Source organism: Conger conger, chromosome 3, assembly GCF_963514075.1.
Source record: "Conger conger chromosome 3, fConCon1.1, whole genome shotgun sequence".
NCBI classification, from domain to species: Eukaryota; Metazoa; Chordata; class Actinopteri; order Anguilliformes; family Congridae; genus Conger; species Conger conger.
The window spans coordinates 51,964,075-51,976,448 of NC_083762.1; the positions used below are offsets into that span (position 1 = coordinate 51,964,075).

Consider the following 12,374-nt stretch of genomic DNA (forward strand, 5'->3'; position numbering starts at 1 on the left):
TACCTAGCCAACTAAAAATACCGATACACAAAGCAAGCACAGAGACAACAATTAAGGTTCACAGGGAGGTAGGGAGGGATGGGGAGAGGTGCTGCTTGAAGAGGTGTGTCTTCAGCTTGCGCTTGAAGGTGGGGTGAGATTCAACAGTTCTGACCTTAATGGGGAGTTCGTTCCACCACCGTGGAGCCAGAACAGACAGTAGTCGTGAGCGTGAGGTGGAGGTTCGGAGAGGGGGAGGTGCCAAGGGCCTGTGGAGGCTGAACGAAGAGGTCTGGCAGGGGTGTAGGGTCTGATGATTTTTTTTCTAGATAAGCTGGGGAAGACCCTTTAACTGCTTGGAAGGCTAGCACCAATGTTTTGAATTTGATGCGAATTGTCGTGCTGCAGAATGTAGCCTCTTTATTTCTTCTGCGGACATTTGTCATTAATAAATCCACACCAGAGTCCCGAAGAGCGTTCCTGATCTGTCGGTCAGGTGTTTGGGGGTTTTTTTATGGAGAGAATTCTTCAGTCATCAGCTGTGGAGGTCTTCCTTGGCCTGCAAGTCCCTTTGAGATTAGCAAGTGCACCAGTACTTCCTTTCTTCTTAATTATGTATTCTTAATATTCCAAAAAGTTGATTTTAGCCAATCTCTAAAACCTTTTTATTCTTGTTTCTCAGTCTCATAATGGACTTTCATAAGCACAACTTTGGTCAGCAATAATAGTTTCCAAAGGTGATCAAAAGATGAGAGGAAGGAATTGGTTCTGAGAGCCCTCCTATACCTGCATTAAGGAGGCAATTAAACACACCTGAGCCAGGTGTCCCAAACATTATGGCCCCCTGAAATAGGGGGACTATATATAAACACTGCAGTAATTTCTACATGATGAAACCAACACATATAAAAATACCCTCTACTAAAACCAGAGAATGTGCACCTTAACCACATGTTAATTGGGTGACTCAAATTGTGGCAAATCAGAGGGACATCACTGCAAAAGAGTCTGAACCCTATTGGAACAATGTGCTTTGGACTGACAAAACCGAAAATTGAACATTCTGGCCACCACCAAGAAGGGTGAAGCCTTTATAGAGAAGAACACCTTGCCAACTGTTAAGCCTGGAGGTGGATTATGCTTTGGGGTTGTGCGGCAGCTGGGGGCACAGGAAATATTGTGCGAGTGGAAGGAAGAATGGATTCCACCAAACATCAAGAAATTCTACAGGGTAATGGTCAGATCCAAAGCATATCTCAACATCAACCATGAAGTACCTCCAGGAAAGACAGATGTTTTGGAATGGCCACCACAGTCCCCAGACTTTAATATTATTGAAAATTTGTGAAGAGGCCTCAGACATGCCGTACATGCAAGGAGGTCAATTAATATTTCTGAGCTAGAGGTGTTCTGCCAGGAAGAATGGGGAAGAATTGGAAAAGTGAGAATTGAAGGACTAGCTGGCTACAGTAAGAGTTTACAAGCTGTTATAGTTACTAACTGACAGGGTTCCCAAACCTTTGCACAGGGCCATTTTCCTTTTTTTATTATTTTGAAACTGTAAAAATGTTATTTCAACTTTTTCATAAATGTGTCATGTTTAACTTTGTACCAGTTAGAAGTCAGGTTCATTTATGTTCACCAAGATATGAATTGTAAAGGCTTTTTGACCAGGGGTACCAATATTTTTGCACACCATTGTAATATAAGGTTGATTTATATGGAATCATGTACTCATAACAAGTGAGGACAATTAAGAGGAATACTTACGGTTTCAAAGCCTCTGTGTGGATGGTCCGGAAATCCTCCTGGTTTGATTACTTTGAACTCATCTAACAACAGAAATGGGTCTAAATTTCTTAGCTGCAAAGAGAGATTGGACATAATTTTACTGTATAGTAATTCATCACGAGGGTCAACAGTTTTTCCAGAGCAGTTCTATCACCTGTAGGTCAGTTATCCAATCTGTTTTGCAGTTATCACATTATTCCTTTATTACGCTTGTCATCCACATTTAAAATTTCCACTTAATGAAGATTGACAGCAATATGCCCAAACTGTCATGTGCTGCATGGTTATTAAAATACACACACACATGACAGCAGTGCATTTATACAGTGTTAGACTAGCTATATCACCTGCTCAATAAATAAAGGCCATTTATGATAAAATGGTTGCAGCATTACATTTTGTGAAAAAGATTTAACTAAATTAACTGAAATGAAAATATAAGATTTAATCAGAATTTAAACTGCGAGTGAAGTTAATTATGTTAATTTCTTAAAAACATCCAAGACTATGTTTGATCTAAATGTGTCAGTATGAAGCAACATATCTGTGTGCATCAGCAAAGCTGGTTGGAACAAACAACAGTAATTTGGAAAGATTTTCTCACCCCAGAAAATAGTTTCTGTCAAAGAATTCCCTCAGTGTCATGAAGTGTTGTTTTCTTGTGAAAATAACTTGTAATTAATTGGATCGGAAAAAAAGATCTTGTGGAATGCAGGAATCATGTCCAGAGGGAGTTTTGTCAAGTTACATGCGCAGACTAGCTTAAGGTGAAAAATAAAAGCAGCCTGAATTAATTGTACACTGGTTGAAAGAAATGTGGTTTCTTTAGGACTGCACTGGGATTGGTATATGTTGTCACTTTCTCCACAACACTTTCTCCACAAGTCTGAACGCGTTGACACATCAGCTATTTATTGTTTTGACTATGAATGCTTCTGCTCGGCCTGTGTTTGGTATTAATTTTTTATTTGTTCAGTCTCATTGTCTGTTTCATGTATTCTGACTACTCTCAAACCACTTCAACAAGGCTTTTGCAACATTCTACAATTAACATGAGCTACGCCCCTAAACTTGAGCCATCTCAGCACAGCAAGATTTGTTGAGGTAATGTTTGGGGCTACAAATCAAATGCATAGAAACTAAGGTACTGGGAATGGTATGACACAGTAGAATACCAACTGGCACATCTCATTTTGAATGATTCAGACAGGAGTTTTATTGGTAGATCTAAACGTCACTTAAAAAACTGAAACAATGGTGAAATTCCAAATACTCCCAATTGTGATTGCTCGCTCAACAGCTTTCATTCATTATTCTGTTGATTGCCGAACATTGACTTGCTCAACATCATCAGAGTCTGGATGTCTTATGTTCAGGTTGTCCAACAAGCAATACTAAAACTAATTTTAAACTCTCCGTTTGAATTGATCTCTGGGAATTTGGGGATGGGACTAGATTCCGCTGTAAATTATGCTGATACAGTATGGGACACATGTTTCTCCTGAATATTTTTTCCAGTGAGTTCAACAGGAAAATTTGTCAGGAGAAATAATTATTGTAGTATCTACTGCATATCTGGCAGCAGCATGATGGTTTGAGGCTCATTTGATACCTTGGACCCTTGATGACTTAAAACCATTTTGCCAACAGATGTGTTCCATCATGTATCAGCAGAATTTACAGCAGAATTTCACATACGTGTAGTCAATGGCACAGGGCGTGAATGTTGGTATTTTCACAAGAAGCACAAAGCTCAAAGAAGCACAGATGGTAAATGGGCTGGATTATGCTGAATGTATTATTGGTTGGTGTTTGTAAACTGAATTTATGCATAGCTATATCATTAGATCAGTAATCGTTTATTATAGGAAAGTTTTATGAATCCTTTAGCGAAATAGTTTAAACACGCTATTCTATAACTAAGAAAAACAGTATCTTGAAGCCAGTATCACAGGAACATGACTTACTAAACTGAACTGAGCAATTTCCTTTAGAGGGGAAAAACAGGGAGTCACATTACATGTGACTTTCTTCTTGGTTATTTGCATGACAAATATAACCCACATATTTGAACTTTACTTGTAGGCTATCTGATGACGTAGCCTGCCCTCCAGACAAAAATAATTAACTTACTTTTATTTCTTTAAAAACCAGAGAACCCAAAAACAGAGTCAAGACAGAGCAGATACCACAAACATTAAGGAAAGGGGAAGTGGAGGCTAGGACCGGGAGAATACAAGGACAGAATCAGGTACAGGAAAAGAGGAACTAGCAATGACAAGAGACAGGAAGGAAATACATATTAGGAGTGGAAGGCGGAGACACGGGTGAAATTAATTAATGATTGAATGAACATGCAGAGCCCTACTGCTCGCTCTTGACTGACACCCTGAGCAGAAGCTCTCCTCCCACTTCGGTGCATGGTGAGTCACAAAATGACCAGACAGGTCGGGAACATATAAATCCATGATAAAAATACCACTTCCCCAGTGCACCAGATTGCAACTTGCCAGGTGCCACTCTTAATACGCAGCAGTATACTAAAAATGGAAGATACGCTGCAATTGACTTCACTAGTTCCTTCTTAATTAAATGTGTGCAATTTGCTGCTATTCAGTTTTTCTAGTGGACATTTTGTTGGTCAACATACAAGAAGTGTTGATGCTTTCTATTGTTCAGTAAATGTCTATCTAGTCCTATTTGTGTATGGGTGTGTGTGTATGCACACGAACGTATGGATGCATTGCAAATCATGCAGAATATATAGAATATCTGCATGCAGTGTACCAGTGCATACTCCACAATGATGCACAGTATACAATCCCTGTGGTCACCTGCTTTAGAAAGTCTGTTGACTAAATATGACATAGGACAGTGGTTCCCGACCCGGATCCTAGTGCCATAAGGTCTGCTGTTTTCTTTCCACCTTAAAATCAGTAAACAATTCAGACCCAATGGTTAATTGTGTTTACAATGTTGAATTAAATGCTGAGTATGACAAGCAAAACCAGCAGACCCCATGGCTCAACAGGGCAAGAAATAAAAACGCTGAACATAGGGTATATAACACTTTGGGGGAACCTGTTTGGGAAAATGCTAAATTGAGATCTCATTTTCCATCCATCCATTATCTGAACCCGCTTATCCTGAACAGGGTCGCAGGGGGGCTGGAGCCTATCCCAGCATACATTGGGCGAAAGGCAGGAATACACCCTGGACGGGTCGCCAGTCCATCGCAGGGCACACACACCATTCACTCACACACTCATACCTACGGGCAATTTAGACTCTCCAATCAGCCGAACATGCATGTTTTTGGACTGCGGGAGGAAACCCACGCAGACACGGGGAGAACATGCAAACTCCGCACAGAGAGGCCCCGGCCGACGGGGATTCGAACCCAGGACCTCCTTGCTGTGAGGCGGCAGTGCTACCCACTGCACCATCCGTGCCGCAGAGATCTCATTTAGAAATTATTAATTTATCAATACCCATCTCTACACCACTCTACATTCTATAGACCTACTACAGAAATCTTCTCCCAAGTATGTATATGTATATGTATGCTCCAGGACACGCACCTGTTCTCTGCCTATGCTCCTGCGAACTCTTGCTCCCACACCTTCTGGCTGCTCCACACTAAGGACCACATTCCCAACTCTTCGTATTTGCATTGCGTGTCAGAGTTTTTCAGCTTCGAGGGATCACAATGAAAAAGCATTAAAAAAGGAAAACTAAACAAAAATGGATACTCTGGGAAATTGGATAGACCACAATCTATTATAAATATGTATTATTATTATTATTATTACATATATCGTTTACATATTACAACTATAGTAGTGTGCAAACACTTGGGCACCCCTGATGATCAAGTTAGGCTACAATAGATTGGTTACAACAAGGGATGTTGAAGTGGGCATTGTGCCTAAAAGCCTGATAAATTTCTTAGATTGTTAAGACAATAACCATCTATTCAGTAAGAAAGACATTATCTCTGATAGTAAGATACGAAAGATGATATAGACCCCAGTCTAGTGTTTCAGTTCGATAAAATAAATAGCCTAAAAACAAATTCTGGGCTGCACAACGAGAGTTTGGGATAATGTCAGTTTGCTATGTACATTCCGCTCACTTAAAAAGAGGGCACCTGCTCTCAATGTGTGTCTGACTTTAAGAGAAATTAAATGAATGCTGTGGAGAAATGGCTACAAAGAGTATTTATACTCCAAACGCATGTTCATTGCGATTTGACGTCATCAAAATAACGTTTGTCCATCCATAAGGAAAGTACACTCACTGAGCACTTTATTAGGAATACCTGTACACCTACTTATTTATGCAATTATCTAAACAGCCAATTTTCCGGCAGCAGTGCAATGCATACAATCATGCAGATATGGGTCAGGAGCTTCAGTTAATTTTCAACCATCAGAAAGGTTATTTAATGACTTAGCGACATGGCTCAGGCAGTAAGAGCAGTCGTCTGGCAGTCGGAGGGTTGCCGGTTCGATCCCCCGCCCGGCCTGTGTTGAAGTGTCCCTGAGCAAGACACCTAACCCCCAATTGCTCCTGACAAACTGGTCGGTGCCTTGCATGGCAGCCAATCGCCGTTGGTGTGTGAGCGTGTGTATGAATGGGTGAATGAGAAGCATCAATTGTACAGCGCTTTGGATAAAGGCGCTATATAAATGCCAACCGTTTACCATTTAATGACTTACATATGGAATAATAGTTGGAATAATGGCAGACAGGGTGGTTTGAGTATGTCAGAAACTGCTGATCTCCTGGGATTTTCACACTCAACTGATTCGAGAGTTTGCAGAGAGTGGTGCAAAAAACAAAAAAACATCCAGTGAGCATCAGTTCTGCAGGCAGAAATGCCTTGTTAAAGAGAGAGATCCCAAGAGAATGGCCAAAGTGTAAGGGAGCGGGGTCGGAGGACCAAACACGACCAAGTTGGGTTCAACAAGCTACTCACAAGACGTGAGAGTTTTTCAGGAGGCACCCCAACAGACCAGGGATGCATCCCAGAGGGTAAACAATAAAGGGACTAAATAACTGCAGCAATTAGCCAACGAGGAAAACAACCTATTAAAACCGGTCGACAAGTTTAATCTGATACCACCGAGGAAAAGATATGAGATAGGTAGCCTATTACGCTATAGCCTACCTTAAACCGGGAACAGCAAAGTGACCACGACCACGTCTCTAATTCCACTGACAAAGCGGGAACACTGCCCCTAACAATAGAATACACAAAATAATTTACAATTGAAATTGACTGAGGAAGCACTCTTACCGACATTAACATAATAATAAATGATAATATTTACAGTTCAATTCCACTGACGATGCAGGATTACTCTTAGGCCCTGTCTAGACGACAACGGTTTCTCAAAAAAGTTTTTCCCTAGCTTTTCCAAAAAATCTGCGTTCATACGACGACGTTACGATAAAGATCCCCCTTTACACGGTTACACAAAAATATTTGAAACGCTGTAGTATGCATGCCAGGCCAGTGGGTGGCGGTGTAACTCAACATCACATAATAACACCACACCTGCCTTCTACAACGTGCGCCATTGTTGTTGTTGTGTTTAGACTGATTCACGCATGCATAATAGGGTCCGTGTCGTCACAGTTTCATGTCCCACCTTTATCACAAGAATTGCGTCATCAATTTAAACGGAAATGGTAAGGACGGCGTAATCAAATAATTCCACTCTGGAACCCGTTATAAAAAGTTAACATTTTCAGCTCTCAAAAACGCTGGTGTCATGTACAAAAAAGTGTGCAACCACAGAGATTCACCAGGTGCTCACCTAGGCTCACTGACTGCGCAGGAGACTTACAGATGCGCCAACTAAATGCACCTACGACTCCAAAAGTTTATCACTCAGGGTCACGTTTCCCGAAAACGGTGTCTCTTAGCGTTTTACGAAGGCTCGAAAGGCACACCTTACTAAAGTTGTTTACTTTTCTAGGCGTGTTCCCCGAGCTATCCCTTAGGAGGTTGCTTAAGTCATAGCTTCTACATGCAACGTTACTATGCCCACATCGACTACTCCAGGATTAATTATCCACTCCGTGCAGTGATTGTTTGACTGCGTTATGAGAGAAAGTAGTGTAATACTTAAAAATATTGCATTCATCACGATGGGAACTTATTTTAATATAATTAAAAACTTAAAAACTGAATTATCCAACCGTGTATATAATTTTTGTTTTATTGCGTTATTAATTTAATATCTTTGTCATGATGCCTTAAATTACTTTGCAACCAGGGTTGATTTGCCAGAAGCACCATAAGCTATGGCGGGGGAAAAAACAAAGAAATAAGCGGTCCCACAGCTTCACAACAAATGAAATTGAGATATTCAGGACGTGGTGCTGAATAAAGGAACATTATTTTACAGTTTTCGGACTACAGTGTCCAACAAAACAAAGAAAGAAAAACTATGGATAATCATCGCTCCAGCCCACCGAGAGAGTGGGAAGTCGTCAGTTTATGAATTTAATTTAAAAGGCAATTAGGCAACATGTTCAATAAAGTGCAACATGCATCCTTTGTAATGTACAATTTTATTCTTTGCATGAAAACAGTCCCATTAATGTGGTATTTTAGTAATATTATTAGCCAACTACAACTGTAGAATTATTAGCATACATATTGCTTAACAGATTGAGATGTAACTATGAGCAATAGCGGATTTCAGAGGCTTGCGGTCGTAACAGTGGTGGCCACTAGCGGAGTGAGCTGACAACATCGATAGGGTATACAGTTGTATGAAAAAGTTTGGGCACCCCTGACAATTTCCATTATTTTAATTTATAAATCATTGGGTGTTTGGATCCGCAACTTCATTTTGATCTATCAAATAACTGATGGACACAGTAATATTTCAGTAGTGAAATGAGGTTTATTGGATTAACAGAAAATGTGCAATATGCATCAAAACAAAATTCGACAGGTGCATAAATTTGGGCACCCTTGTCATTTTGTTTATTTGAATACTTGTAACTACTTAACAATGATTAATTGGAACACAAAATTGGTTTGATGAGCTCATTAAGCCTTGAACTTCATAGACAGGTGCATCCAATCATGAGAAAAGGTATTTAAGGTGGCCAATTGCAAGTTGTTCTTCTCTTTGACTCTCCTCTGAAGAGTGGCAACATGGGGGCCTCAAAACAACTCTCAAATGACCTGAAAACAAAGATTGTTCAGCATTATGGTTTAGGGGAAGGCTACAAAAAGCTATCTCAGAGATTTCAGCTGTCAGTTTCCACTGTGAGGAACATAGTGAGGAAATGGAAGGCCACAGGCACAGTTCTTGTTAAGGCCAGAAGTGGCAGGCCAAGAAGAATATCGGAGAGGCAAAGGCAAAGAATGGTGAGAATGGTCAAATACAACCCACAGACCACCTCCAAAGACCTACAAGGTCATCTTGCTGCAGATGGTGTCACTGTGCATCGTTCAACAATACAGCGCACTTTGCACAAGGAAAAGCTGTACTTTTCTGCGCACACGCCACAAACAGAGTCACTTGAGGTATGCAAAAGCACATTTGGACAAGCCAGCTTCATTTTGGAATAAGGTGCTGTGGACTGATGAAACAAAGATTGAGTTATTTGGTCATAACAAGGGGTGTTATGCATGGCGGCGAAAGAACACAGCATTCCAAGAAAAACACTTGCTACCCACAGTAAAATTTGGTGGAGGTTCCATCATGCTGTGTGGCCAGTGCCGGTACAGGGAATCTTGTTAAAGTTGAGGGTCGCATGGATTTCACTCAATATCAGCGGATTCTTGAGAATAATATTCAAGAATCTGTCACAAAATTGAAGTTACGCAGGGGCTGGATATTTCAACAAGACAACGACCCAAAACACTGCTCGAAATCTACTCAGGCATTAATGCAGAGGAACAAGTACAATGTTCTGGAATGGCCATCCCAGTCCCCAGGCTTGAATATCATTGAAAATCTGTGGGATGATTTGAAGCGGGCTGTCCATCCTCGGCAACCATCACACCTAACTGAACTGGAGATGTTTTGTAAGGAGGAATGGTCCAAAATACCTTAATCCAGGATCCAGACACTCATTAGAGGCTATAGGAAGCGTCTAGAGGCTGTTATTTTTGCAAAAGGAGGCTCTACTAAATATTGATGTGATTTTTCTGTTGGGATGCCCAAATTTATGCACCTGTCTAATTTTGTTTTGATGCATATTGCACATTTTCTGTTAATCCAATAAACCTAATTTCATTACAGAAATATTACTGTGTCCATCAGTTATTTGATAGATTAAAATGAAGTTGTGGATCCAAACACCTAATGATTTATAAATGAAAATTGTCAGGGGTGCCCAACCTTTTTCATACGACTGTAGCTAAGTGTGGTCCAGACCAACTTTACGAAAGTACGACATTCAGAAGGTATACTTAGCTGAGAACGTTTCGGGAAACACGCTGAAACGTTAATGCAGGGCTTAAGGTATAACTTAGGAACGACGTAACGTTAAGAAGGCTTCGGGAAACGCAGCCCAGCATCCTGGGCGGTCTCACACGACCATGCATTCATCTCGGCAAACTCAACACACAAACAACAAATATACATTTATTCAAAAATACACGAACAGCCACGAAGATCCCCAATATACAACTCCGGCCCATCGGACCTTCACACTGTCTTACTGGCAGGAACGGTAACTCTCGTGTATATATCCTCAGTGTAATAGCCAAGATATGACACAAAGCTGACAGGAAGGTGACAGTTATGCAAATAACCACACATTATGACAGTGGTGTGCAGAATAGCATCTCTGAACACACAGTGCATCACACTTCTAATTGGATAGGCTTCCTCAGCAGAAGACTTAAGTCTAAAAATGAAGTCTAATAAATACCTAATAAAGTGCTCACTGAGTGTATAACCCAGGCGTTGTAAGATTTGTGCGTGCATTCAGAACTGTATTTTTAAACGCATTATAAGTATGATAAAGTAATGCAATAATAACAATGACTAAAATGTAATAATGCTAGAATAGTATAATGAGATTTACATGGATTCGTAGTGAACTGGGCCGTGTTTCCCGATAACGGTGTCTCTTAGAATTTTACGAAGACTCGAAAGGTATACCTTTAATAAAGTTGTTTACTTTTCTAGGCGTGCTTCCCAAACTATCCCTTTGGAGGTTGCTTAAACGTGCAATAAGGTAAGATTTTTGTGTTAAAATATCGTTCGTGGTAGGCTATATCTTAGTTATATAGCCAGCTAGTAACGTAGCCAAATAACTTGCTTGCTCACAATATAGTTGGTTAGCTAAAGTGAAAACTTATAAAAATAAATAGTGTTGTGTAGCACACCAAAGTCAAGATTTCATAAAGTCACCTGTTCGGCGAACATTTTCTGACTAGAACACTACGAAAACAATAGCTCTGTTGCGTTTGTCAGCTTTCCAACAGCTTTGTCAACAGTGCACGAGAACACTGAACTGTATAATAACGCTTTATATCAGGCGTTATATTCATACATAGTGGGAAGCACAAACAGTGTTGTGATTTGAGGTTGTTTGTTGTTGCAATTCCTCTCTTGACCGTTAGGAGTCAGAAATGACCTATTGTACCTTTATTTATACTAAGTTCTGCTAAGAACGTTTGGGGAAACACGCTGAAACGTTAAGGTACAGTTTAACGCTACGTCGTTCGTAAGTTGTACCTTAAGAAGGCTTCGGGAAATGTAGCCCTGATCAAGTTCGAAACCATTACAGAGAAGAAACTTGCTACTCTGAGTCTGACAGCGTTTTACCTGGCAGTTTTCACCATCTTACCTGATTACTTTCTTGTTCAACAGGTTTCTTCCTAACCTTGCGTTAGGAAGTAGGAAGCCTTAATTGGTACCGGGCAAAATGTCTCTCTTAAAATGTGTATTTAACCTACAACCATACGCCGGTTTTCATTATTCTTGAGCGAAGTGCTAAGCAAGCAACAATAAGGAAATTAGGAAATTATTTCCTATAAACATGAGGGTGTGAGATTTCAAAATAAAAGCGGTAACTACTTCCTGTATTTTAGATGTTTACATCTCAAGATAAAAATAAAACCAATTCCCCACCTCCACCAGAAAACCTGAACATGGCCCCTACTTTATTCTTGTTTACAGTTCTTTCCTACAATATTTCAAATACTGCCAAAATTTCCACTGAATAATCATTGTTTGAAGTTGTTTGAAATTCTAATGAGGATCACTATACAGTAGGGCTTTTGGTCAAATTCTCTCATTCCATTTGCCACATTATTTCCCACTTTTTTCCATTCCAAGGTAAGCTCTAACACCTTTTTGTTGGGTGGTTGTGTATATTTCTCCCTGCTATACTTGTAATGTTGGCACTGATGTGGTCTTAAGACATGCGAGGGCTTGATCTTGATTAATCTCTAATTTCCCTAGCATGGATTTAAATGCAGACCCATGAGTAATACAGTACCCTCCATAATGTTTGGGACAAAGACCCATAATTTATTTAATTGCCTCTTCCACAATGTAATAAAAATATTTGTAAGATTGTAAGATTTTAATAAAGGGCATTTTTATTCATTTTTG

General features: G+C 40.1%; 1 protein-coding gene across 2 annotated transcripts in view; it reads right to left on the bottom strand.

Moving 5' to 3' along the window:
• Positions 1 to 11,781, bottom strand: part of pir (pirin) — a 33,897-nt gene extending 22,116 nt beyond the window's left edge. For both annotated transcript variants that reach the window (XM_061235110.1, XM_061235109.1), the window contains exons 1-3: positions 11,605 to 11,781; positions 5,352 to 5,464; positions 1,750 to 1,842 (exon numbers count right to left, since the gene is read on the bottom strand). In XM_061235110.1, coding sequence (XP_061091094.1) covers positions 1,750 to 1,842; positions 5,352 to 5,444 — 186 coding nt within the window. In that variant the 5' untranslated portion in view covers positions 5,445 to 5,464; positions 11,605 to 11,781. The remainder of the gene's footprint in view (positions 1 to 1,749; positions 1,843 to 5,351; positions 5,465 to 11,604) is intronic.
• Between the last annotated feature and the right edge of the window lie 593 nt (positions 11,782 to 12,374).